At 53.0% G+C, this 25,022-nt stretch overlaps 9 protein-coding genes across 9 annotated transcripts; 6 read left to right on the top strand and 3 right to left on the bottom strand.

The window, feature by feature from the left end:
- Window positions 1–325: 325 nt before the first annotated feature.
- On the top strand, window positions 326–1,108 carry QC764_107700 (uncharacterized protein; the record flags this gene model as incomplete). The annotated part of the gene is made up of 1 exon (XM_062942026.1): window positions 326–1,108. One exon carries the CDS (start codon window positions 326–328, stop codon window positions 1,106–1,108), a length of 783 nt encoding a protein of 260 aa, XP_062804946.1.
- A 1,283-nt stretch (window positions 1,109–2,391) lies between these two features.
- On the top strand, window positions 2,392–4,261 carry QC764_107690 (uncharacterized protein). The gene is made up of 2 exons (XM_062942025.1): window positions 2,392–3,707; window positions 3,838–4,261. The coding sequence occupies exons 1-2, from the start codon at window positions 3,489–3,491 to the stop codon at window positions 4,255–4,257; spliced, it is 639 nt and encodes a 212-aa protein (XP_062804945.1). The 5' UTR covers window positions 2,392–3,488; the 3' UTR covers window positions 4,258–4,261.
- MDE1 (Methylthioribulose-1-phosphate dehydratase) lies at window positions 3,341–6,341 on the bottom strand. The gene is made up of 4 exons (XM_062942024.1): window positions 6,139–6,341; window positions 5,346–6,019; window positions 4,727–5,239; window positions 3,341–4,662 (listed from the first exon to the last, which is right to left on the bottom strand). Exons 2-4 carry the CDS (start codon window positions 5,516–5,518, stop codon window positions 4,566–4,568), a joined length of 783 nt encoding a protein of 260 aa, XP_062804944.1. The 5' UTR covers window positions 5,519–6,019; window positions 6,139–6,341; the 3' UTR covers window positions 3,341–4,565.
- Window positions 6,342–6,512: 171 nt separating this feature from the next.
- Window positions 6,513–8,858, top strand: QC764_107670 (uncharacterized protein; the record flags this gene model as incomplete). The annotated part of the gene is made up of 3 exons (XM_062942023.1): window positions 6,513–7,125; window positions 7,227–7,509; window positions 7,570–8,858. The coding sequence occupies exons 1-3, from the start codon at window positions 6,976–6,978 to the stop codon at window positions 8,856–8,858; spliced, it is 1,722 nt and encodes a 573-aa protein (XP_062804943.1). The 5' UTR covers window positions 6,513–6,975.
- Window positions 8,859–9,708: 850 nt separating this feature from the next.
- ALD6 (aldehyde dehydrogenase (NADP(+)) ald6) lies at window positions 9,709–11,693 on the top strand (the record flags this gene model as incomplete). Its single annotated transcript, XM_062942022.1, has 2 exons — window positions 9,709–10,414; window positions 10,479–11,693. The coding sequence occupies 2 exons, from the start codon at window positions 9,709–9,711 to the stop codon at window positions 11,531–11,533; spliced, it is 1,761 nt and encodes a 586-aa protein (XP_062804942.1). The 3' UTR covers window positions 11,534–11,693.
- A 58-nt stretch (window positions 11,694–11,751) lies between these two features.
- On the bottom strand, window positions 11,752–14,666 carry CDC6 (AAA ATPase). Its single transcript, XM_062942021.1, has 2 exons — window positions 14,045–14,666; window positions 11,752–13,979 (listed from the first exon to the last, which is right to left on the bottom strand). The coding sequence occupies exons 1-2, from the start codon at window positions 14,094–14,096 to the stop codon at window positions 12,040–12,042; spliced, it is 1,992 nt and encodes a 663-aa protein (XP_062804941.1). The 5' UTR covers window positions 14,097–14,666; the 3' UTR covers window positions 11,752–12,039.
- On the top strand, window positions 14,519–17,334 carry QC764_107640 (uncharacterized protein; the record flags this gene model as incomplete). The annotated part of the gene is made up of 2 exons (XM_062942020.1): window positions 14,519–14,877; window positions 14,933–17,334. The coding sequence occupies exons 1-2, from the start codon at window positions 14,793–14,795 to the stop codon at window positions 17,332–17,334; spliced, it is 2,487 nt and encodes an 828-aa protein (XP_062804940.1). The 5' UTR covers window positions 14,519–14,792.
- Window positions 17,335–17,909: 575 nt separating this feature from the next.
- Window positions 17,910–19,550, top strand: QC764_107630 (uncharacterized protein; the record flags this gene model as incomplete). Its single annotated transcript, XM_062942019.1, has 1 exon — window positions 17,910–19,550. One exon carries the CDS (start codon window positions 17,910–17,912, stop codon window positions 19,548–19,550), a length of 1,641 nt encoding a protein of 546 aa, XP_062804939.1.
- Window positions 19,551–19,718: 168 nt separating this feature from the next.
- Window positions 19,719–24,290, bottom strand: EST2 (Telomerase reverse transcriptase). Its single transcript, XM_062942018.1, is given in 9 exon segments — window positions 19,719–20,073; window positions 20,135–20,368; window positions 20,435–21,323; window positions 21,375–21,836; window positions 21,890–22,240; window positions 22,290–22,630; window positions 22,700–23,177; window positions 23,241–24,111; window positions 24,122–24,290. The coding sequence occupies 8 exon segments, from the start codon at window positions 23,709–23,711 to the stop codon at window positions 19,805–19,807; spliced, it is 3,495 nt and encodes a 1,164-aa protein (XP_062804938.1). The 5' UTR covers window positions 23,712–24,111; window positions 24,122–24,290; the 3' UTR covers window positions 19,719–19,804.
- Between the last annotated feature and the right edge of the window lie 732 nt (window positions 24,291–25,022).

Here is a 25,022-nt window from a genome sequence, read left to right as displayed (position 1 = left end):
AACCAGGACTCGGCTCTGTGTGCCGGACATAAGGACGCCGGCCTTTGCTCCGTTCCGGACACCGTCACGGTGAGGCGGCAGTTGGGCTGTTTCCAATATGAGGAAACTGCCGGAGGCTCAGACCAATAAAGGGGGTGAATTGGCGGACGAGAGCTTATCTCCGGGGCTCCCCATACCCCAATACGTATCCGGACTTAAGTTTCATGATAAAACCATGATGCGCAGACAAGCTCGACGACTATATCTATCGCCACCTTACTATCACCCACACCACTGATTCGACAGACCGAGTCGACACACTCACCTCACTCACCGTCCGGAGCTCATGACCGCAACCATGGCCTCACCAGACACCACCATCGTCCTCATCACGGGCGCCAACCAAGGCATCGGCTTCGAAATCGCCAAAAAGCTCGCCACCGAACACAAAGACTACCACATCATCATGGCCGGCCGCCGCAAGCAACCGCTCGAAGAAGCAGTCAGCCCCCTTGAATCTCGAGGCCTATCCGTCGAACCCCTCATCCTAGACGTAACCTCGGACGCCTCCATCGCCGCAGCAGTATCCCACGTCTCATCCACCCACGGCCGCCTCGACGTGTTGATCAACAACGCTGGTATATCCGAACACGCCTTCGACAACATCCCCGACATCCCCCCCCGTCAAAAATGGGCCATAATCCTAGACACAAACGTTACCTCGGTAGCCATGGTCACGGACGCGTTTATACCCCTGATGGAGAAGTCCGCCAAGGTGAGAAGGATAGTGATGATGGGGTCGGTGATGGGGAGCTTGACATGCAGGGCGGACAAGGGACACCATTGCCATGTGGATACTTATACTGCTTACTGTGCCAGCAAGACGGCGTTGAACATGCTCAGTTTGCATTATGTGATTAGGTTTGAGAAGGCTGAGGGGGAGGATGGGGATGGGGAAGGGTGGAAGGTGAACGTTTGTTGTCCGGGGTATTGCAGTACGAATTTGAATAAGTTTCAGGGGCTTAAGAGTGTGGAGGAGGGGGCGGTAAATGCTGTCAGGTTGGCTACGATGGAAGGTGAAGGGGAGACGGGGAGTTACTCTGCTAAGGAGGGGCGTATACCATGGTGATAAGGGTGGCATGGGGGACTGGGTGGGATGGAATTGATGTCCATTCCGGTGTTTATATTGTTGCAGATTAATCTTCTGATATATCAAGCCAACATTTCGTCCAGCACTTGTTTTCTGCAATACGTAACTCTACACACGCAAGGTTGGTATAAAGTGAAGTGGATGTCCCCTTTACAGTTTAATGTCCCGTCGTCGTCGGTGGAGCCTCGTTCACAAAGCTACGATACGCGATCTCGATTTCCTCTCAGGGGCCAGGGTTTGAGGGTTGATTAGCCTTGTCAAACCCACCTAATGACGTGACTCGGGGTTGTGGGGTTTGGTGGTGGGAATTTGTTGATTCGATTGAAAAGATTTAAAGTTTTTCTTGAGAGGTTGGTATTGTTGGAGAATTGTATGGGGATGCTGGCAGTTGGCATTACACTATGCATGTATGCAAAAGCTGGGACCTACATGCATATCCGCTGCTTTTGTGCATGAACAATGAGCGGAGGGGGGTTGGTTGGGTGGGTATTTTTCGGCTGGGGATGAGTGAGCTAGAAGAGAGAAAAAAAGGAAAAAAAAGAAAGAGCTGAGGTTTGAGGGTCCAAAAACAAAGAATGCATAATCTACCATTTTGAAGCAAGGGAGGGTTGGCTGAGATAACACAGCACTGATGGGAAACAAAAACATCGGATGAACTCGTCCGATGTTGAACGCTGAGAGCAATGCTTGGTATTGTATCTGCCATGCCAATCATTGTTGAATGTTCCAGTGGCTTCGATTACAAGGTGAGGTTGCTTTACATTAGTCTTGGGAGGTAGTAATACGTTCGTATCAAGTGGACATTGTGAGGCTGGTGTTTTTGCCAGCTCATATGGGGTCCATTTTCGATGGGATTGGACACGAAGGGTTATAGTGTATACGAATGTTCCACCTGTAGGCTGAGGTTTCTGTCAGACTGTGGAAGAGAAAAGAAGTTTGATGGTTTGTGATATGATCCCCAAGAACTTGTCCAGCTCCGGCTGTCTGTGATGAGAAAGTCATGAGATGCCATGCCTGGGGGGCTCGGTGGCTTGTCCTGAAATGTCTCGGCAGGGGTTGTCCGGCGGTCCGCTTTGGCTGGACGCTTGTGCATGTGGTGTTGCTGCTGTTCGGACCAATGACTTCACATGCGTCTGTCAGTGTCCCTGACAACTTTGACCTGACCTAAGAGCCAGCGCTAAGGGTCTGGGGATTTTGTCTGTTCTCGATGAAGATGGGACGTTTGAAGGGCTCTGTGAGTTTCTCAAGATAGAAGATGCAGCCAACATGAGCAGCAGAGCATTCAGCTGTGGTTACACAGACAACAGAACAGACTGACACGAAAAAGATCATTCCCCATCTTTTAAGTAACCCATTACGCGATTTCCCGCCCGCTGATTGGTGCCCAGAAAAGCAGCAGATCGACCACGGACCACGGACCAGTTCGATGTGGGCTTGTCTTGGCGAAACCCGCAATTTCACCTCGGGAGATTATCTGTCCAAGCTGTTTTTCCTGCCCCCTCCAAAACCAATCCATGTCAAGTGACTGACTGGCAAACCTGGGGCCTGTGTGAGTGAGTTTGCGTAACGTGGGACAGTCCAAAAATCATGGTTGTGAGATGTCGGGGCAAAAGACAGAGAAGAGAGCGTGGCTGTTGCGTGGGAGTGAGTGACAAGAGCCCCATCTCGGATCTTAAAAATGGCACAGAAAATCATAGAATCAACAACCACCACCACATCTTTCACGCCTCCCCCTTGGAAGAGGGAGCCCTTGCCGCCTGTCGGGTTCCCTGCCGTGTGTGTGTGTGTGCCGCGCCGCGCCAATCGAAGATTGGATGGAGCGGGAAGGGAATGGGAAACGCTTGAGAGAGAAAGAGAGGACTGGAGGGATGACCCCCCCCTCGTGTTTGAAAAAGAGTGGACTGGGGGAGAAGGGTTACCGTCGTCACGGTCAAAGGGTACCTTGGTACCTACAGCTATTCACGCATTGGCAGACCAAGCAAACGCCCATCACCGCCCGAGGGTTGCATGTCCTAGCCTCTCCCTCTTTGTTTTTTTTGTGGGTATCATGGTAGTGGCATGGGGATGCGAGACCACACCAAAAGGTGTTGGCTGAGAGCGAAGAGGCGAAGGCGCAAGCCGCAATAACGTAGCTGGCTATTTAGTACTCCCACCTTCCAACCTTCCCCCCCTTGGCTCTCATTCTTTCCTCTTCCCTCTCCTCATCTTCACCATCATCATCATCAGTCTTGTACTGCCTCTCTGCTGTGTGTTGGATCTCTCTTCCTAATAATACTGTCGCTACCATCTTGACACATTCTTTAAAGTAAACAAACCCTCACTTTATTGTCTTAATATCAACATCAACACCGCAGCCAAAATGCGCGTCACATCCCTCATCCTCACCAGCGCCCTCGCCGCCCTCGCCAGCGCCCAGGGCACCTCCACCACCGTCTCGGTCAACACCTCCATCGACCCAGCCACCGCCGCCCAAAACTCCCAGCAGGCCGAGATCCTCCGCTGCATCAACGCCTGCACCCCCGGCGACGTCAACTGCACGGCCAAGTGCAACCCAGTGCCCAACCCCGGCGAGCAAGATGTACGTCGCCATATCTCCCTCCTAAGAGACCCCCCTTTTGTGGTTGTCCCACATATATAACCACAAACTTAATTATCCCAAGCCACACCCAACCAAACCTTCATGACTAACACACCTGCGTGCCCTCTAGGTCGAAGCCACAAACAAGTGCGTCTCCGAATGCCCCAAGGGCAACGGCACCGAAGCCGACAACCTCGCCTACGGCCAGTGCTACAACGCCTGCGTCGCCGCCCACTACTACACCGCCACCCCCGGTGTTGCTCCCAAGCCCACTGGTGGCTCTAGCTCTGGCAATGGCAACAGCAACAACTCTGGTAACAACAACAATAACAACTCTGACAACAACAACAACAACAACAACAACAATGACGACGATGACAACAATGATGATGGCGAGGAAGGCGGGAACGGCACTACCAACAACCAGGAGGGCAACCCCACTACTACTGGCGCCCCGGCTAGCGTGACCAGCAACGCTGCCGTTCCCGGTGCTGTTGTCGGCTCCGGGATGGGGTTGTTAGCTTTTTTGGGTGCTGTTATGGCTTTGTAAATGGGGGGTTGATGAAAAAGGGGAAGGGGGGCTGGGGTTTCGATTCTCTGTGCGTAGTTTTGGGAAATGTCAATTACTTTTGTGGCTGGGGGTAAGAAAGGAGGCCTAAAAGGGTCGGAAGGGGGGAAATGGTATAATGTATGATTCGGATATTCTGGGTTTGGAGTTAGTTGTGGCGGTGTAATGGAAGGGTTTAATGGAAAAAGAATTGCTAAAATTTGAGTGATGATGCTTGTGGTTGCTTGACGTGAGATGCTGTGTCACTGGGTATTATTTGGAAATTATTGAAGAGGCTGTCTGTCATATCTCTAATCCTTTCTTGTCGGGATGGTCGGCTCGATGTCTGTGATCCAGGGCAGACCGAGCTGCTTCATCTCGACGGCTAGTTGGAAGAGGTAGTCCAAGCTGGCGAGGATCATGTCAGTGTCTATTTTCCAGAAAGCAAGAGTGGCAATTTCAACAAGCATACCTCTCACACTGTGTCTTCGCTTTGTGGACATTATCCCCCCAAACATAAACACCATGCCTCCTTACCAACACAGCATACGTATCCGGGTACTTGTCCATTGCCTCCTCCAAAAACTCCGTCAGGTCCTCCTCATGCGCCGTGTTCTCAATCACGGGAATCACAAGCGTATCATGGTACCCAAGGTTCCCGCTCTTCTGGAAGCCCTTGCCGAACCCCTTGATCTGCTCAATGTTGTTGATGCGGAACTCCTTGCTTCCTTGCTGTTCGAGGATCAACGTCACGAGGACGGCCCAGTGGGAGTGGGTGTGGATGCAGCAGCCGGCATTGCGCTTGGTGAAGGCGGCGAGGAAGAGGGGGGTGCACTGGCTGGGCTTGTAAACCGGTGGGCTGCGGAGGTAGACTCGCTGGCGGCGGGAGAGGGATTGCGCCTGGGCGGCGAGAGAGAGGACGTAGATGTCGGAGGGCTTCATGAGCTCCTTTTGAACTCCCGAAGGGGCGAGGTAGACTAGGTCGCTACATCGCGCTTGTTAGTTGGTGTTGGACTTATCAATGGCTGCGCTGGTGGTGGGTGATAGTGGTGATATGCGGGGTTATCGATAAGGAGAGAAATATTTAGTACTCATCGCGAATAGAGGCACCACCGCCGGTGCCGGTCACCCAACCAAGAGTCCAGAACTTTGCGCAAAGCGAGGGGATCAAGTTCGCCGGGTGCTCGGGGTCATCCGACTGTACAAGATGGTCGTTGTTGTCGGTGGTGTTCTCGGCCGGCAGGCCGGTGGTTGGCGGGGTCATATTCGCTGCTAGTGGGCGGGATGACGGCGATGGATGGAGGCTGCGGGGTCGGATTGGCTGACCGAGTCGGACCAGGGGTGTCTCCAAAAGGCCAAGGTGGTCGTTTGAAGGGTTTGGGAGAGACACAGAGGGCTGTCTATCTTTACCGGCAAATCTTGAGCAAGTCGGCAGTATCAAAAACGAAAATGAGGCTATTTGGGGCTAAATTGCGACAAGGAAGGCCGCTGCGGTTCGGAGTGGCTCCGAACAAAACACCACCCAACCTTACCCACCACTCATTGGTTTGCCGAGCGAACGAACGGGCGGACACTCGGCGGGACAGGCCATGCGGCGACTTTAGCAGCTCCCGGCATTGCTACTCAGGTCCACCCAGAGAGTGATATCGGACATGTGCACTTGTGATATTTCATTGGAAAAGACTTTGAGATTATCGAGTATGACCAAGTTACTTGTCTCCACGTGGTCTCAGTAAGAGAACATGGGTAATAGAGAAAGGAACGGCTGGTGTAGCGTTAGATAAAGCTTGATATACACTTTAGAGATAAGCCATACCAAACATTGGAAAAAGTCCAGACAATGCAGTCAATAACTTGACCGGGGACCCTCGAGAGACCACATACCTCCAATTGCATATTTATGCCTCTTGAGGACCGGAAGACAGCTTGGAACTGGTTGTTCAATGCCGCCTGCTCAGTCAGCAAAAGGCGGAACCCCAGACCACGGAGCCGAGATATGTGGCCATCGAAGTTTCACCTTGAATCGACTGGACTGCCTTGTCTGGTCAAGTTAGGCGTACTACCATAATTACCATTCGGGAAACGGTACCGCTTCCTCTGGGCGGCGTGATTTCGAATATTGAAGCAGAAGAATGTGAAAGGCTGAGAGTGGAGGACCTGTCAGCTCCAATGCCCCACATTGAGAAACGGTGTCTCCAACAGCCCCAAAGAACAGCAATTGAGAGCCATTCACATGGCAACGAGAAACAAAGAGCTCTGGACCATGAAAAATAAACAAAAAGATTCAATTTGACACTATTCACTGCCTATCGCAAGAACATAATGATCAGATGGGAGCATGTTCAGGAGCAGTTCTCGTGGAAATCTGGCCAATCGAATATTCCAAGATCTTCCACCATGCAGCGCTAGGGCCACCCCCACCCGGCTAAGCCAGCCTTCTGTCCCCGCAAGTTGGTGTGCCCGTATTGCAGGCGCCCCAAGCTCTAAGCTCAGGTGTAAGCTCTGTTAAAGACACGTTGTCGAATTTCATCCGCCGAAGCTTCAAATTCACAACGTTGGCTTTCCACAACCCATCGACAAGCTTCTTCTTTTTTCCCCTGAGCTCTGGGAGTGACATCCATTGCCCGAAACCAACCATCGTGTCCATCTCCGCCGTTGAGGACATCTTTCGTTGTCTTTATCTCTACCCCTAGCTGCTTGGAACAGCAGTCTACCTTCACAATGAAGTTCAACGTTGCTGCCGCTGCTGCCAGCGCAGCCATCCTGGCCGGTGGTGTCTACGCCGACGACCAGAAGGTGCTCAAGGAGGAAAGCTCCAGCACTGCCGCCGAGGCCTCGACCAAGTCGGTCCCCCCTCTGCCAACCTTTACTGTAAGTTTTTTTGCCCTGTTCCAATCGTCATGGTCTGCCCCGCACTGGCCTGGCCATGGCATCAATCACATCGACTGTTTGCTGACAACCGACTTCCACAGCCTACCAAGCTCAAGGCCCCATTCCTCGAGCAGTTCACCGACGACTGGGAGCAAAGGTGGAAGCCTTCCCACGCCAAGAAGGATACCAAGGGCTCTGAGGAAGAATGGGCCTACATCGGCGAGTGGTCCGTCGAGGAGCCCACCGTCTACAAGGGCATGGAGGGTGACAAGGGTCTTGTTGTCAAGAACGCAGCTGCCCACCACGCCATCTCGGCGAAATTCCCCAAGAAGATCGACCCCAAGGGCAAGACCCTCGTCGTTCAGTATGAGGTCAAGCTTCAAGGTGCGTTTTACTACTCCAACCTGCACCGAATCGCTCAGCCTTGCTAACGTCCTGCTACAGACGGCCTCGAATGCGGCGGTGCTTATATGAAGCTCCTCCGGGATAACAAGGCTCTCCACCAGGATGAGTTCTCCAACGCGACCCCATACGTGATCATGTTCGGTCCCGACAAGTGCGGCCACACCAACAAGGTGCACTTCATTTTCAACCACAAGAACCCCAAGACTGGGGAGTACGAGGAGAAGCATCTCTCTTCCGCGCCCTCGGCCAAGATTGTCAAGACTACTGAGCTCTACACCCTCACAGTCCACCCCAACAACACCTACTCCATTGGCATCAACGGCGAGCAGGTCAAGGAGGGCAGCCTCCTCGAGGACTTTACTCCTTCGGTCAACCCTCCCAAGGAGATTGACGACCCCAAGGACAAGAAGCCCGAGGACTGGGTTGATGAGGCCCGTATTCAGGACCCCGATGCCAAGAAGCCCGATGACTGGGATGAGGATGCCCCGTACGAGATTGTCGATGAGGATGCCACTCAGCCTGCTGACTGGCTTGTCGATGAGCCCCTCACCATCCCCGACCCCGAGGCCCAGAAGCCCGAGGATTGGGATGATGAGGAGGATGGTGACTGGATCGCCCCCACTGTCCCCAACCCCAAGTGCACTGATGTTTCTGGCTGTGGCCCCTGGACCAAGCCCATGATTAAGAACCCCGACTACAAGGGCAAGTGGTCTGCTCCTTACATTGACAACCCTGCCTACAAGGGCGTCTGGGCTCCCCGCAAGATCAAGAACCCCGACTACTTCGAGGACAAGAACCCCGCCAACTTTGAGCCCATTGGTGCCATCGGCTACGAGATCTGGACCATGCAGAAGGATATCCTTTTTGACAACATCTACATTGGTCACTCCGTTGAGGATGCCCGCAAGCTCGCCGAGGAGACTTTCTTCAAGAAGCACCCCGTTGAGGAGGCCCTTGAGGAGGCCGAGAGACCCAAGGAGGAGGACAAGCCCGCTTCTCCCAACGACCTCAAGTTCTTGGATGACCCCAAGACCTACATCACTGAGAAGCTTGACTTGTTCTTGACCATCGCCCAGCGCGACCCCATTGAGGCCATCAAGTTCGTCCCCGAGATTGCTGGCGGCATTGCCGCTGTCCTCCTCACCGTCCTCGGCCTCATCTTCGGCATTGTCGGCGTTGCTACCAACCCCGCCCCTGTCAAGAAGGCTGCTGCTGAGGTCAAGGAGAAGGCCAAGGAGGCCAAGGACAAGGTCGCTGAGGCTGCCGCCACTGGCGCCGAGACGGCCAAGGCTGAGGTCACCAAGCGCACCAACACGCGGAAGGCGTAAGGCTGGAGTAAATGAAGAGGGGATTTTGAGAGAGGTGGATTTATACCCAGATACCACGAGGTAGTCTCGGATACCGTTAATATCAAAGGGACAGGAACCGGCAGTCATGCAGAACGTGACGTGATCCGGATGTTATCAGGAAAATGGGCGACTTGACTTGATTGCAAGAGCACACGATTTTTCGTTCTTCTGTTTTTCTTGACTTGGGCAGGTGTATCCAGGCGTAAATGTATTTTATAGGCATGCGTGAGAAAATACAACGGCGTTAGTTACTGATGGTCATAGTTTGGTGCGAGTGCTCATGCTATCGCGCTATCACGCTATCTAACGAGTATCTGATCAAGTGGACAGAAGTGGACAACGAGCTCCTCCAGCCTTGCCTTGACTTGGAAGCTCCCTGTGTTTTGATACCCCAGATTTCGTCTTGGCAGGATCCATGAGAGCTTCGTCCCCAGTCTAAACCTGTTGACAGGTTGCTTGTGCAGCATCCGATTGGAGTTCGGCAGGCCGCGGCTTACTGGAGCTGCGGAGAAGGGAGGCAAGAGGCCATGGCATGGCGGGGAAGCTCACCCGCTCAGTTCCCCTCCTCACGTCCGGTCTTTAAAGCGGCATTCCCCCCTGCGGTGTCGCTGGGGGGACGGATAAAGGGGGAACAGTCTTTCAAGACATCTGCAGTTTTGGACAGCCAGTCGAGCAGGGGCGAATTCGCAAAGCTGCAGCAAACCATTCGGGGGTTAATATAGAAGCCGGCCTACCTAGTTCGACAAGCTATTGACCGCTGTCACATCCAACCCGTGTCCTATCCTATACCGCCCATCGGGCCAACCATTTTGGACTTCTCCCTTTCAACATGCGTCGTTTCGCATCCCGAGCTGCTGTGGCTTCCTCCCATTTCTCGTCCTCGCAACGATCAGCCAGCGCTCTGTTGGGTTCTTCGTCTCCAGCACTCAGAATGGCTCCCTCGAAGAACAGCACCCACTCGGCCTCGGCCGCCGCCGTGAGGAGGATACACGCCACCGCTCAGCACCTTCGTCCCGCCGGAACCGCCTCGGCCTACGGCCTGGCCAGCACGGCGACCAACTTCCCCACCACGCACGAGAAGCTCCAGACGGCGTACGACACCCCCTGGTTCGTCAACAACGAGTTCGTCAAGTCGGCCACCTCGCAGTACATTGACCTGCACGACCCGGCCACGAACGAGTTAATTACCCGGGTCCCGCAGAACACGGACGAGGAGCTAAAGGCTGCGGTGGCGGCGGCAGAGAAGGCGTTCAAGAGCTGGAGTGCGACGAGCGTGCTGCACAGGCAGCAGATCATGTTCAAGTTTGTGGGGTTGATTAGGGAGAATTGGGATAGGTTGGCGGCGAGCATTACGCTGGAGCAGGGGAAGACGTTTGCGGATTCGAAGGGGGATGTGCTGAGGGGGTTGCAGGTTGCTGAGGCGGCTTGCGGGGCGCCGGAGTTGTTGAAGGGGGAGGTTTTGGAGGTTGCGAAGGATATGGAGACTAGGACTTATAGGGAGCCGTTGGGGGTTGTGGCTGCCATTTGCCCTTTTAGTGAGTTGTTCCTGTTACAAGAGGGAAAAGGGCAAGGTTGGCTAACCGTGTGTGTGTGAGGTAGACTTCCCGGCTATGATTCCGCTTTGGTGTATCCCCGTGGCGACCATCACGGGCAACACGCTCATCCTCAAGCCCTCAGAGCGCGACCCCGGCGCGGCTATGATCCTCGCCGAGCTCACCAAGAAGGCGGGCTTCCCCGAGGGCGTGGTGAACATTGTCCACGGCGCCCACCGCACAGTCAACTTCATCCTCGACGAGCCCGCCATCAAGGCTGTCAGCTTCGTCGGCGGCAACAAGGCGGGCGAGTACATCTTCTCACGCGGCTCCGCCAACGGCAAGCGTGTCCAGGCCAACCTCGGGGCCAAGAACCACGCTGCTGTCCTCCCAGACTGCAACAAGAACCAGTTCCTCAACGCGGTGGTCGGTGCTGCCTTTGGCGCCGCGGGTCAGCGCTGCATGGCCTTGTCGACTCTTGTCATGGTGGGCGAGACGAAAGAGTGGCTTCCCGAGCTTGCCGAGCGGGCAAAGGCTCTTCAGGTGAATGGTGGGTTTGAAGAGGGCGCTGATTTGGGGCCTGTCATCTCCCCTCAGAGCAAGGAGCGTATCGAGGGTTTGATCGCCTCGGCCGAGGAAGAGGGTGCCACTATCCTTCTTGATGGGAGGGGCTTCAAGCCACCCAAGTACCCCAACGGCAACTGGGTCGCTCCTACCATTATCTCCAACGTCACCAAGGATATGAAGTGCTACAAGGAGGAGATCTTTGGCCCTGTCCTCGTTTGCCTCAACGTTGACACGTTGGACGAAGCAATCGATCTGATCAATGAGAACGAGTACGGCAACGGTGTTGCCATCTTTACGAGGAGCGGTCCCACGGCCGAGACGTTCAGACGCAAGATTGAGGCTGGTCAGGTCGGGATCAACGTCCCTATTCCTGTGCCCCTCCCCATGTTCAGCTTCACGGGCAATAAGAAGAGCATTGCGGGCGGCGGCGCAAGCACGTTCTACGGGAAGCCGGGGATCAACTTTTACACGCAGCTCAAGACGGTGACGGCCATGTGGAGCGCCGAGGATGCGATTAGCAAGAAGGCGGATGTGGCCATGCCTACTCATTCTTAGGCTTGTTCTTGGGGGCGATGGGAAAATGTGGTTTTGCATGTCTTTGGTTTATACAAAGTTGAAATGTTTTAGCAGGCAAAAGAGGAAATATGTAGAATGATTGATGGATGATTTATACAATTGTCATAAAGACATGAAATATTATTGAGCCAATCCCTTCATGCTCTGTATGTGTGTGTGTGTGAACTCGAATATTTGGATATGAGAGAGATGTCAGATGTGTGTTGTCAACTTTTGTATTTCACTACACCTGGTAGTCTCTCAGTATTAAAAACATCTCTCTCTCAACCCCTCAAACAGGGTAAACACTACGCCATGCCCTATGTATGCTATTTTATACAACTCCCCTTTTCAACCATGTTTATACAACCCGCGCCAATTTTTCCCCCCAACTGAAAACCCAGCAGCCAGCCACCAACTCCGCAAGCCAAACCCGGTTTAATAAACTCCAGAACCAGCCAGAACCATATATAAAACGACCGTTTCTTCTTCCTCTCATCGACCACCTACTCCAACCCCTCCCCTGACAACACCCTCCTCAAAATCCCCTGCCCCCTCCCCTCCCCCTCCACAACCCCCTCCATCTCCCTAAGCCCAACACAGCTCGCCACTCTCCTCTCATCAGCCACCAATCCAACTTTCATATCCCCCATCCCAAAAACATCCTTCTTCTTCCCCCTCCTGCTCGGCGTCCTCGCCAAACCCCCCGGCGTCCCGCTCCCACCAAAAGACCCCATCTTCCCATCCACCTCGGCAATCAAACTCACCATCTCCAAGCTCGCCACCACCTCCCTAAACTCGGAAGAGCTCAACGGATGCAACACCGAGTCCGTCTTGCAAAGCCTCGTATAACTTTCAAACAGTGCCTTCACCGTCGGCGCCGCAGGCAAATTCTTACTCGGCGTACCACCACCAACTTGAGAAGAAACCCTCTCCCGATTCCGCTTCTCAATCGCCAGCAGCGAGCACAGCGCCGCCTTTTGCTGAAGATTCAACACCTTCAACCGTTGCATAGTCCCGTAGCTGAAAGCCGCAGCAGTAACCTTGTTCAAGTGCCCAATTGACACCCTCGGCGCTGTCTCCACCGTCAGCACCTGCAACGCCTTGATAAGCTGCCCAGACACGCTGCTCTGCTGCCCCGGCTTGGGAAGAGAAGAATTGTGCTTCTCCCCCAGGACCTTTCTTGACGGCGACATTTGCAGCATGTTTTCCTTGATTTCATTCTCGTGCTTTAACCTTGTTTCAGATTCGACAAGATCGATAGCTCGCCGGCAGACCTCAAAAGCACGGCGGAGATCACCGGTTTGGGTCGAGACTTTTCGGGAGCAGAGCTCAATGGCGGCCGGGTGGAAGAAGGGGATAAAATTCTGGTCTGGGTGGTTTGCTGGCAAGAGGGATTTTAACCGGGTGGTGATGATGTTTTTGACTTGGGGGGCGGTGTATGGCAAGAACGGGAGGATTTCTGGCTTGAGGTTCCGGGATTTGAGGCGGGGGAGGAAGCGATCTGTTAGGTCGAGGGCGTTGGCAATTCCGACCATGAGGAGTCGGCTGCCGGTGGGCTGGAGAGACCATTCGAATACACGATACAAAGACTCCGGGTCGAGGGTGAGGATGTGGTCGATTTCGTCAAGGACAATCAGATACACCTTGTTCGAGGCCGACTTCTTTTTGGGGACGAAGAGTTTCTGCAGGGCTTCGACCACGTCGGTTTCGGAGAGGTCGGTCTCCTGGTCTTCGGAGGTAACGAGCTGGTCGAAGAGGGTATAGTACAGGTCCTTGGAGGACTTGGCTGACATGCAGTTGATGTAGGCTTTTTTGATGGAAGAGTTAGCAGACTCGGAGATGGTCTCGTCGGTGATGCGGTTGACCATGGCGGATTTGCCTGTGCCGGGGGGCCCGCTGACGTAGAGGCAGCCGCTTGGTTTGGAGGTGGTGCACCGGCTGAGGAATCCCTTCATCTTCGCCCTTTCGTCGTCGCGTCCGATGAGCTGCCCTGGGTCCGCGCTGCGGGAGAAGAGCTGACGGGCTTGGTGGTAGACTGTTTGAACGGAGGACGGGGTGAGGGGTGTCGAGGGTGTCATGCGCTTGGAGAACTTTCCAACTGACATGACCCGGTGCCGGGGAGTGGATGTGACGCCCTTGGAGAAGACATCGTAGTGACGCGGTGTTGAAGGCGTGACGGGAGGGATGGCGGAGCTCTTGACTGTGCTGGCCACCGAGGCTCGTCTGGCGAGTGATTTTGAGGGCGTCTTTTGCACATCTTTGAAGGTCTTTTCTTGCCAGGTTGTCTTCTTTTCTTGTGTCTCGCCAGTCTCGTCGCTCGCATCTTCGTCTTCCGCTATTACAATGTCGTTCTCCTTTTCGGCTTCTGGCTCATCCGCAATGGTGGCGCTTCGAAGGGTTCGTCGAGTGCGCTTGGCAGGAAGGTCAAAGGTGATTGCCGACTCTGTAGATCAAAAGAACTGTCAGTTGTCACTGCCTCTTTGACCTTGAGGTACGGGAGTAACAAACCTGAGTTCTCCTTTGAACTCCGGGTTCTCTTTCCAAGAGTGGGAGATACCATCTTGCCGGCTTGTTTACTTTTGGCAAGCGCTAGTGACGAAGTACACAAGTTGACGATGGCCGAGATCCCGCGGAGGAAGGAGTTGTTGGCGATGGCAACGGTGGAGAGACAAGGTGAAAATAATTGTTAGGCAGGAGGGCCCTGGCATTGTGAAATGGAGCTCTTGTCTCTTTCGGGATCTGTCGCGCCTTCCAATTCCACGGCAATTCCAAGCCCCCCTGTGAAACGCGACAATACGCGTCTTGGGTGGGCCCTTTGTCGCGCGCTTCAGCGCGTTTCAATTAAATTTTGGTGGCTGGAGCTCCACCTGCAACGCGAACCTCAACCGAGGCGTTGCAGCTTCTGTGGCTGATAAAGTGTGGCTTGTGGTTCGTGGGGGTTTCTCCAACTGCTCCCCGCTTCCCCGCATGCGACAATGACAAAACGACGTCAAGTGGAAGGGGGCGAACTCCGTACCCAGGCGCTGCCGGCCGGGAGCCGATGACATCCGCTTCTTATCGGGGACTTGGGGCTCGGCCGGGTTCGTTGTTTGCCTCTTCAAAATGTCTTGTTGCCATTGCTGTTTCTGTTCCTGTTGCAGCTCACTTCTTAGATGCTGCGACTTTTGCGACTTGTTGGCAAGGTTGAAGGACAGGCCAGGATAGAGAAAGTACTTAGATTTTGGAGACCTGGGTTGGCTGAATCAGTTGGGCGGCGATGGACAAGTCCAACAATGCGATGACAAGCGGCTACAATGCCAAAGTGGAGGCCTTTCGAGATGAGGAGTACCCTATGCTCAAAGGTATCGCTCCTAGCTATCTAGCAACTTGACAAGCAGATTTGGCTAATGATGTCAGGGTCCGTTTATCTTGATCATGCTGGGACGACGCCATACCCCAAATCATTGATGGACTCGTTCGTCCGAGATATGACATCGAACCTTTATGGCAATCCCCACTCTGGATCCAGTTCATCCCAGCTTTCAACATCGAGGATTGAAGATATTCGGCTCCGAGTGCTCCAGTTCTTCAATGCTGACCCTGCCGACTTTGATGTGGTGTTCGTGGCCAATGCGACAGCTGGAATCAAGCTTGTTGTAGATGCCCTGAGAGCTGCTCCTGATGGGTTCAACTATGCGTATCATCAGGCGAGTCACACCAGTCTAGTCGGTGTTCGGGAAGAGGCTCGAAATAGCCTCTGTCTGGACGACAGACAGGTTGAAGAATGGGCAACGGGCCAAACCCCATTTGAAGGCCATGAGGACAGACCGACTCTATTTGCATACCCTGCGCAATCTAATATGGATGGCAGTCGGTTGCCCCTGCGGTGGTCAGACACGATCCGCTGCAACACAGATGTATCGAGGAATAGGACATACACTTTACTGGATGCGGCAGCATATGTGTGTTCCTCACCGCTCGACCTCAGTTCTGTCGAGCGAGCCCCTGACTTCATAGTCTTGAGCTTCTACAAGATATTCGGCTTCCCGGATCTAGGTGCTCTACTTGTAAGACGCCAAGCGGAAGAAGTCTTCAATACGATGAAGTATTTCGGAGGCGGCACTGTCGATATGGTTGTTGTTTGCGTGAAGGAGCAGTGGCACGCCCCTAAGAGCCAGTTCTTACATGAGCGTCTGGAACATGGAACATTACCTATTCACAACATCATCGCGCTCGACGCTGCTATGGACGTTCAAAAACAATTGTTCGGTACGATGAAGGAGGTATCACAACATACGGCGTTTTTACAGCAAAGACTGGACCGCGGTCTTCGGTCAATACGACATGGGAACGGCGAGCCGGTCTGCACCATCTATTCACCAGAACCTAACCCACAAGCGGGTAGTGGTCCTGTGGTCTCCTTCAATATCCGAAACAACCAAAATGCATGGGTGAGCCTGGCCGAAGTCGAGAAGCTGGCTACCCTAAAGGGCTTCCATATCCGCACAGGTGGTGTGTGCAACCCTGGAGGTATCGCTTCAGCTCTTGGTCTCGAGCCTTGGGAGATGAGGCAAAACTTTAGCTCTGGCTTTCGGTGCGGAACCGACAATGACATTATGGCCGGAAAACCGACTGGCGTCATTCGAGCGAGCCTTGGATCCATGAGCACTATCTCAGATGTCGATGCATTCGTGGACTTTATTACAGAGTTCTACCAGGATTTGACTCTGCCACCACCTCTTACATCACACACAACCCAGAAATCAAGTCGGGCCGATCTTTGCGTTCACAGTATAAGTATATACCCTATCAAAAGCTGCGGTCATTTCCAGGTTCCTCCAGGAGTTGATTGGGAGGTCCGACCAGAAGGCCTTGCTTGGGATCGAGAATGGTGTCTGGTTCACCAAGGCACTGGTCAAGCTCTGAGCCAAAAGAGATACCCAAAGATGGCACTTGTACGGCCAACACTGGATTTCGATCGAGGCGAGCTAAGGGTCAGATATGCCGGAGAACTTCCACCGCACCAGCCTAGAGAAATAAGCATACCACTCTCTAAGAACCCTTCCTTGTTTCGGCAACCAACGACACTAGGGTCGCGATCATCACGAGTTTGTGGCGAGGAAATCCTAGCGCAAACATACGTCTCGAACGAGGTCAATGATTTCTTCTCGGGTGCCCTCGGAGTGCCCTGCATGCTGGCCAGATTTCCCCCAGGAGGCCAAGGAAAAAGTATGCGGCATTCAAAAGCTCATCTTCAGAAGCATCAACTGCCATCGGCAACACCCTCTCATCAAACACCACGACTTCCTGGCTCGTTTCCCGGAGACCGTCCACCATCACCACCAGACTCGGACACGGAAAGAAGTGGCCAAGAACGACGCATATTATTGTCCAATGAAAGTCCCATACTGGCTATCACTCTTCCGAGTCTGGATGCCCTCAATGAGGAGATCAGGAGGACAGGTAACCACAAGGGGGAAATCTCTCCAGATGTTTTCCGAGCCAATGTTGTGATTGCCCCGGCCTCACAAGGCTCACAAGGTTCGATAGAGCCCTACGCCGAAGACTCGTGGTTACATCTGAAAATAGGAGATGGTGGTCACAGGTTTGAGATGTTGGGGTCTTGCAGGAGATGTCACATGGTATGCATCAACCAGGACACGGCGGAAAAGAGCCAGGAGCCGTTTGTGACATTGTCAAAGACGAGGAGGTTTGATGGCAAGGTCTTTTTTGGGGTGCACATGGCAGTGACGAGCCAATCGCAACTTCCCACTTTGAGGGTGGGGGATGTGGTTGTTCCTTCCTGGACACTTGTGTAAATATCAATGTGGAAAGTGCAAGTAATTTTGGGAAAGAATGATCTCCTTCATCCCATCTCCGTCCTAAAGAACGTTTGCTGCGATTCAAGCTCAAAAGTCTGTGACAAATACTAGACATTAGCGACGAATAATTCATGATGATATAGACAACCACGCCACATGGTAGATTGTGACTTTTATTTTTTATTTTTTATATTTTATTTTTTATTTTTTATGACATTTGTTGTCGGTGTTGGTCAGCCTCTCGGAGCAGTTGGTTGCTAGCGGCGGCAAGATGTACCCATGTTGGACACTGTTCTCAAAAACAAGTGGCTGTGTCAGCGACGATATAATTCGGGAACTCGAGCAAATGTCTCACAACATTTTTGCCTCATTGATTTCTCTTATATTTCCCCCCCGAAACAATGAACACACTGTTCAATTGACTTTTTTGCGATTTTTCTTTTTCTTCTTCTTCTTCTTCTCACTCCCCCACCATTGACCCGACAGTCCGGCAAAGAGGGGGGGTACCATCCCGCTAGCCGCCCAACGTTCGTGCATATATACCACCATCCGAGCATCACCGGCGCCAAACCATGACCACCACCCTCAACCCCAACGACCCCCTCTACCACCTCCCCACCGCTCAAATTGTTCACCTCCGCACCCTTTTTTACACCCAGCTCTCCCTCGGAAAGATCAAACCCCTCGTCCTCCCCTCCGCCTTCTTCGGCACCCTCTTCCTCCCCTTGCTCTACCTCTCCATCCCACATAAATCCCGCCCCTGGCTATATTCCCTTAGGTGGGTGGTCGCCTTTTTGATCGTGTACATCGATTACACACTCCTACTCACCACCTCTGGCTCCAACGTCGCGATTGGTTATGCTGTTGGGTTGATTGCCTGCCATGGGACGGTGTGGGGGTTGACGCTGGTGTTGTTTACACGGCCGCAGTGGGATGCTGCGCGTGTTGTGAGAGATGGGGAAACGGGGGGGTATACATGGGAGTTTTACCCTGAGGAGGGGAGTTGGTGGAAGAGGGTGGGATGGGCGGGGGATTTGCTGTTGAATTTTAGGGGGGCGGGGTGGAATTATGCTGTTAGTACTATACCGTCCCCGCCGTTTCCGACAGCGGGAGGGGGCCAGGGGCAAACGGTTGAGATGGGGAGGATGGAAAAGGTGACGAGGCAGGGGTATTGGGTTTGTGAGACGGGGAGGGAGTTTGTGAGGGATCGGTTGTGGCAGGTTGGGTGGAGTTGGGTGGTGATTGATGTGTGGACTACGTTTGGGAGGGCGGATCCGTATATTGTTTTGGGGCCCGAGTATGTGCACTCGTCGCATTGGAAAATCAACAGTTTGCCCCCGGCGCTGGAGGGGGTGCCGATGGGGGTGGTGAGCTTGGGGAGGAGCATCTTGGGGATTACGGGGGTGGCGGCGGGATTGTTTTATTTTCATTCGATTTATCAGTTGGTTAATTACTGTGTGCTTGGGAAGGGGGGGTTGGATTTGTTGGGGGTGCAGGGGGAGTTGTGGCAGTATCCGAGTCTGTTTGGGGGGTTTCACATGGTGAAGGAGAAAGGGCTGGCTGGGTTTTGGGGGGCGTGGTGGCATCAGAGTTTTAGGAGGGGGTTCGCGGCGGCGGGGGAGTGGGTTTTTGATGTGGTGGCTACGGGGGAGACGGTGCCTGCTTTGAGGGTGAGGGATACCAACGGGGAGGTGAATGGAAAGGGGTATGACAATGATAAGGAGCGACGGGCTAAGAAGCCAACGAGGGCGAAGACGGTGGTTACGGTGTTGATTGCGTTTTTCTTGTCGGGGCTGATGCATGCCTGTGGCGGGTTGACGTCTATGAGTCCTACGACCAAGTTTGGGACGCCAATTATGTTTTTTGCCACTCAGGGCGTCGGGGTGCTGGTTCAGGGCTTTGTTTGTCAGTATTTTAGGGGGTTCATTGAGAGGAACTTTTCGACGAGGTGGAGGAGGGTAGGGAACTTGGTTGTTGTTGCTGTGTGGCTTCAGTGGACTGGTTGGGGGCTTGTTGATGATATGAGCAGGGCGGGGATCTGGTTGTTTGAGCCTGTGCCGTTCTCGCCGGTGAGATGGTTGGTGAAGATCTTGGGTTATGGAGATATGCTGGGAGGGAATAATGGAAATGTGTGGAGGTTGGACGAGGAGTATGGCTTGAGATGGTGGTGGGGACCTGAAGGCAGGTGGTGGGAGAGCGGGATTAGGCTTTGAGAAGGTGTGCGAGAGGATGATGCTGGTGTGGTAATGGTCGGGTGTCAAGATGTAGTGGATAAAGGGCATATACATAAAACAGACTTGATGGGAAGTAGCTGGACTTGGTTCAAGGCATTTACAAACATATCTGGGTTAGCGATAGACCAGTACAGACATAGATTATCTATCGATTTCATTCTTCCTACATGTGCATTATAAACAAGCTTTAAACGCACTTGCTAACATTTCCAACAAACTCCCGATCTCAACCATCAGGTCCCAACTCCCCTAACAATCTTGATTAAACCCGCAACACCAACCCCCTTCTTCCCCTTCGACAAGTTGACCGTCTCCTCCTGCAGCCAAACCACAACCTCTCTGTATCCCGTCTGCTTCCTAACAAGAACCTGTCTAAAAGCCACCATCACCAACCACGCCACCTCCCCCTTTGTAACCATACACTCATACCCCGGCCACCTCTCCTTTCTGCTTTTGCTCGTCAGCAGCAGAAACGCAACATCAATCAATGACCTGATAGTATCTATCCCCGTTTTGTGTCAGCAAACCCAACGCTTTCGTGTCTACACCAAGATATAAACTACCTTTAACAACCCTCCCACCGGGCTGTCGTTTCTTCCCCATACACCTCCCATAAGCCCACATCTTCCTGGCGCAGACCCCAAAGGCGGCAAACGCGTTGGCCAGCACCTTGGGCCTCGAGTTGAGGCTGGTATCAAAAAGGTGGATGCCCGACTGGAGCTTGAACGAGGCGAGGACCTTGCGGGAAAAGTTGCGGCCTGGGCAGCGGGTGTGTTCTACTGTTAAAGAGTTGAAGACTATAAATGCTTTGTTAGTATTTTTGTATCACGGTAATACAACAACAGAAGGACGGGGGTCAATACTGCTTTCAGGGTTACCTGTAAGAGCGGTGTTGTCTTTGGAGATTTCGAGAGTTTTGGTGTTGATGAATAGACCCGTGTAGGGGAATTGAGCTGGTCTGTTGTTGTTTTTGGATTGTAAGGTTGAGAGAGTGGTGCCGTTGATGGTGACAGGGAAATTAACGAGGGACTTTGAAGGGTTGACGGTTACGCCGTAGGCGGGGACGCCAGAGTGCATTGTTGTGATGAACTGGGTTGCTTTGGGGAGGGAGGTGGTGATGAGGAGGAAGTCGTCTATCAGCCGGAGGAGCAGGCTGTCGTTGGTGTTGTCATCGGAGAACAAAAAGGAGAGGTGGGTGCGCTCGAGGTCGGCGTAGAAGTAGTTGCAGAGGGCGGAGGAAATCACCGAGCCTTGAGGGATGCCGGATTTTTGGCGGTAGTGTTTCTTGCCTATGCGGATGAGGTTGTCTTTGATGTGGGACGTGGATAGAGACATCAGGTCCCGGGTGTTGTGGGTTTTCTGGGCGTTGGAGCGGTCGACGAAGATGGTGTCTTTTTTGGTCGGGGCGAGAGTGGTCTCGATGAATTGGGAGAAGGGGAGGGGGTCTTTGTTTGATTGGGCTACCGAGGGCCAGCGGCTGGCGGCTTTGGCAGTGCTGCCTTTGCCAAGGACCATTTCGAGGGGGCTGACTTCGGCGTGCTTCTTGATTTTGTAAAAGGCTTGCTTGGGGATCTGGCGGAGTAGTTTGATCATGGCGTCTTGGGGGATGGTATCGTAGGCGGCCGCGACGTCAACTTTGGCAAAGTAGAGCTTGTGGTTTCCTTGGCCAAGGGAGGTTTTGAATGCCTTGATGCGGGGGTAGATGTCGCTCACTGAGAAGAGGGAAGATCCGAGACGCTCGGCATTTCGTGTCTGTTGTTTCGTTAGCTTAAAGGTCCAATCTCAAGAAAGGTTTTCACACACCCTCTCAAGCTTGAGCACAGAATTCACCGGCCCCAAATTAGTATTGATACTGTAGCTCAACCCAGCTTTCCCCCCTGGCCGCAGAGTCCGACGTGACAAATTCATGAGAGGTCTCATGTTGGTTTCCTTGGGAACCAGCCGAAGGTGGGCAAGTCCAAGTTTGCGAGACCCCAAGATCCGTAAAGCATCTTCCAACCTGACCTCCTCAAACATCCTGGTCTTGAGCGCGGCCATGGCAGGCTCGGCAACATACCGCCAGACGTCATGCCGATAGAAAAACAGACAATACTTGTCAACACTAGAATCAGTGACATAGAAATTGCCTCGAATCAAGGGTATCAATAATGAATCAAACAGGTAGTAGAGAAACTCGTAAAAGATTTCGGTTCGTTTCTGCATATCTGACTGCGAGCATTTTTGGTTGGCTAGTCCAGGAGGTGCGAGCCAGTCGATATCTTGGAGCTGGAAAGCAGTTAGCATACCGCGTTTTAAGATGTGCAGAGAGATTATTTTACCTTCATTCCCTGCATGACCTCATGCAGACACATGCTCTCAAACCGCCGCAGATGAATGAACTCGTGGACCTTTTTGAGAAGGCAGGCCTTGTTGTGCTCTTGTGCGTCGCCATGGCCCCAGAACTCATTGGGGATCACCTTGGCTAATATAGCCTGGCAAAAGGCCGAGACAGACGATGTTGGAGTTGCCAACTCCGTGAGAGAGCTGTACTTCAAGTTCCAATCCGGGGCTGCATTCTGCCGAGTCTTCTTCTTGCCCCGAGAAGCTTTACCAGCTGGCCTTGATGATGAAACTAATGACCTTTCCATGGAAGTGGAAGCCTTCTTACGGCTTTCTGTCAAGCCAGGTACCTAAGAGTGTGAGCGTTGGTACTAGCTGAATTGGGACGGGACAGCCTACTGGGCAATAGTGCTTCATCATCTCGGCATATGCGCAACGGCCGTGCAATATCTGAAGTCGCTCAACAAGATGTTGGACCTGTCCTCTGAGTCTCTTGGGAACGTGCCTGATAGGCTTTCCGTGCGTATCCAACTTGGAAAACTTCTCGGCTATCTCCTCTTCACGAAGGGTGTAGTCCTGGAACTTCTGAGTTGTCTTCTGGCGGTCCACAACCGACGTAAATGGGTTATGCAGTCCAAATTGACGGGGAAACATGTACACCAAGATATGCACCACATTCCCGTGGTTAGTATCCTCTTCGGTGGGGGTGGGTGCCTTATATGGAAACCTGTTCAACACATCTAGACAAAAACTCAGGGGTTAGTTTTTGTCTTGGCAACTCCCAAATAGGGGTAAAAAGGGCCACTCACGAATGTGACGTAAGCCAAAGTGAACAGCGCCACGAGCATTGAGAGCAGCTCTGGCATAGAGCATACGGCTTCTGACAAAAGAGATCTCGGAGGGGCGCACGGGATTTTCTTTGTCGATGGGCTTTGCCTCCAAAGGGCTCAGTTCTGAAATGGGAATCCCACAAAGCTGTTGCATGTTGCCTTTGCCTGCTTTTACAGCCCGGAAAATGGCACAGTCGACAAGCAGGTCGATCATGATGCGCTCCCCTTCTTTGCCCAAGAGCATGAGAAGCTGTGGCCATGGCTTTTCCCTGAGGGTTTCTACTTGCTGATTGCGTTCTACTGCAAAGAGCCCAGGAATTGGCTTGCTTGGGGCGGCTGCCTCCTTCGGATGAGCATTCTCATTTACACTTCTCCGAAAGCCGTCGCATAACAAATGCTTCAACCGGACACCAGCCTCCTGCTGGGAGAAAAGAAGCCAGATAACAAAGTCTATAATCTTTGACAGACGGCCATGTAAGTTGGTGGACTATGCGAATCTCTACTACTCTCTATGACTTACATCGGATTGCGAGTACATGGACCTCCTCAGTCCATCTGACAAGGTCACATAGGATTCATCTCCTTTTCCCTTCTGCGAGAAGGCAATCCACTTCTCCCAGCGGTAGCTGTTCTTTCTCGCGGTGGCATCATGGCGCCAGGCAACAAGTGTTGTGTCCAGCAGCTCTCCCAAGATAGTCTCCTCTTCAGTTGAAGACTTCTGGACAGAAGAGCCAGAAAGCCCTACTGTTGCGATTTTCTTGCGCCGGATGCGTGAAGAGGTTGGCAGTTTCGACAGTGCGTACTGTCGTAATGTTCGTGTCTCAGAATAGTACTGACTCAACAGCGCATGCTTGACAACGGCATCGCGTGGTTCATGCCCGGTCCTCTGGCGTTTTGCAGGGTGATCAGCAGAGCCGTTGCGAGTTAGTTCGCCGCTATTGTCTCGACTCCTCTTCCCTTTGGCCGGTCTTGACGCAAGAATAGTTGTCATGATTGGAAAGTGTCAAAGATGTCCTCCAAGTCCAGTTTCCTAGTCCAGGCATTTCTGAGGGAATTACATGACGGCTTCTGAGAGCTGAGGACCAACCAGCAACGACCAAACATGTGCTGGTGGCTGATTGGGTCGTGGGGTCGCAGGATCCAGGATTCGAGATAATCCGTTGAAGGGAGTGGTGGGAGTGGTGGGAGTCGTGGTGTCGTGGTGTGGTGGGTGGGCGGGCCGGGGAAGGTGGCCGGGGATGAATGAGTGAAAACGGATGTGTGTCCGTTCGGTTGATTGGATATGAAGCGCGTGGGAGAGTCACGAAAAGTTGAAAAGCGACAATTAATACCGAGGCGGGCGAGCGGCACTGGTTCCTGGTGTTCAAGATGTTGTGTGACTGGCGGCGCGTCGGCGCGCGTCGGCGTGTGGCGGCGTGTGGCTCAAGCCTCAAACGGTCTGCGACAAGTCGTCTCTCCTGCTTTACCGGCAACCTGAAATATTTTTATTCTGAGCTGGATGTATTGGTTCCTTCTCACCCTCATGGCCCTACGCCACACCTGCTCTAGGAGTTCAGGCTCCGGGTGTACAGTCTCGGCCACGAAGGGTCACTTCATCAAGAAGTCAGAGCTCTAGAGAGCTTAAGCTTGGCGGCCAGTCACAGCTGGTCAAGCTCCAAGGGTCGGGCAGTCAAGATTATCTCGGCGGCACAGCTGGTTGAACAGTGCGTCATTGGGCAGCCACACAGGGTTGACTTGTATTCATGCCTGTCCCTTCAGCATTTGCGATTCGTTGGATCTGTTGTTGGCTCGAATTCATCATCTTCATGGATGGAAACATCCCACTCCTGGTGCCCCGCTACGGGCAGGGGCCTTCTCTCACATGTCTGTTCGTCCACACAGTCAACTGCTATGAACTGAGGAGGATTCGGATGAGAGAAAACAAAACATCAACAAAAAAGTTCGGATGCCATGCCAAGTTATGTATCTTCTACATAATCGGCCGAAAACCCGCCGCAAACCCCCTGTTCACTCCCCACTGCACCGTTGAGACAGAACGTGCAATTACACGATCATGATGGATGGCCCCCGCTTTCTGGGCAGCACAGCTAGCTACCTACACCATCAAACACTTTGAATCCCTTTCGATACTCACATGGGATAGAGCCCAGAAAAAGGTCGTATTCCTATCTTCTCGAATTGTTCGAGGAGTGGAGAGACGGTTGATGCCGGCCAACACAAGTCGCGCAGCCGCAGAAGGTCAGCACATCAGCCTGATCCCCAAACGGGCAGCTGGTAAGTAGTATTGGATACACCTAAGGTT

Source organism: Podospora pseudoanserina, chromosome 1 (assembly GCF_035222485.1).
Source record: "Podospora pseudoanserina strain CBS 124.78 chromosome 1, whole genome shotgun sequence".
Taxonomy (NCBI): domain Eukaryota; kingdom Fungi; phylum Ascomycota; class Sordariomycetes; order Sordariales; family Podosporaceae; genus Podospora; species Podospora pseudoanserina.
The sequence above is the reverse complement of the archived record's forward strand: the minus strand, read 5'-3'. Positions and strand labels throughout refer to the sequence as shown.

Excerpts from the sequence above, each read along its gene's own strand:
- CDC6 (XM_062942021.1), bottom strand. The coding sequence starts at position 14,096 with ATGGTATCTCCCACTCTTGGAAAGAGAACCCGGAGTTCAAAGGAGAAC. Across the intron at positions 13,980-14,044 it reads GAGTTCAAAGGAGAACTCAG|AGTCGGCAATCACCTTTGAC; the intron begins GTTTGTTACTCC and ends TTTGATCTACAG.
- EST2 (XM_062942018.1), bottom strand. The coding sequence starts at position 23,711 with ATGACAACTATTCTTGCGTCAAGACCGGCCAAAGGGAAGAGGAGTCGA. Across the intron at positions 22,241-22,289 it reads TGATGAAGCACTATTGCCCA|GTACCTGGCTTGACAGAAAG; the intron begins GTAGGCTGTCCC and ends TCACACTCTTAG. Across the intron at positions 21,837-21,889 it reads AGGTCATGCAGGGAATGAAG|CTCCAAGATATCGACTGGCT; the intron begins GTAAAATAATCT and ends ACTGCTTTCCAG.
- MDE1 (XM_062942024.1), bottom strand. The coding sequence starts at position 5,518 with ATGACCCCGCCAACCACCGGCCTGCCGGCCGAGAACACCACCGACAAC. Across the intron at positions 5,240-5,345 it reads GGTGCCTCTATTCGCGATGA|CGACCTAGTCTACCTCGCCC; the intron begins GTACTAAATATT and ends AGCGCGATGTAG. Across the intron at positions 4,663-4,726 it reads GCGAAGACACAGTGTGAGAG|CTTGGACTACCTCTTCCAAC; the intron begins GTATGCTTGTTG and ends GATCCTCGCCAG.
- QC764_107690 (XM_062942025.1), top strand. The coding sequence starts at position 3,489 with ATGCGCGTCACATCCCTCATCCTCACCAGCGCCCTCGCCGCCCTCGCC. Across the intron at positions 3,708-3,837 it reads CCAACCCCGGCGAGCAAGAT|GTCGAAGCCACAAACAAGTG; the intron begins GTACGTCGCCAT and ends CGTGCCCTCTAG.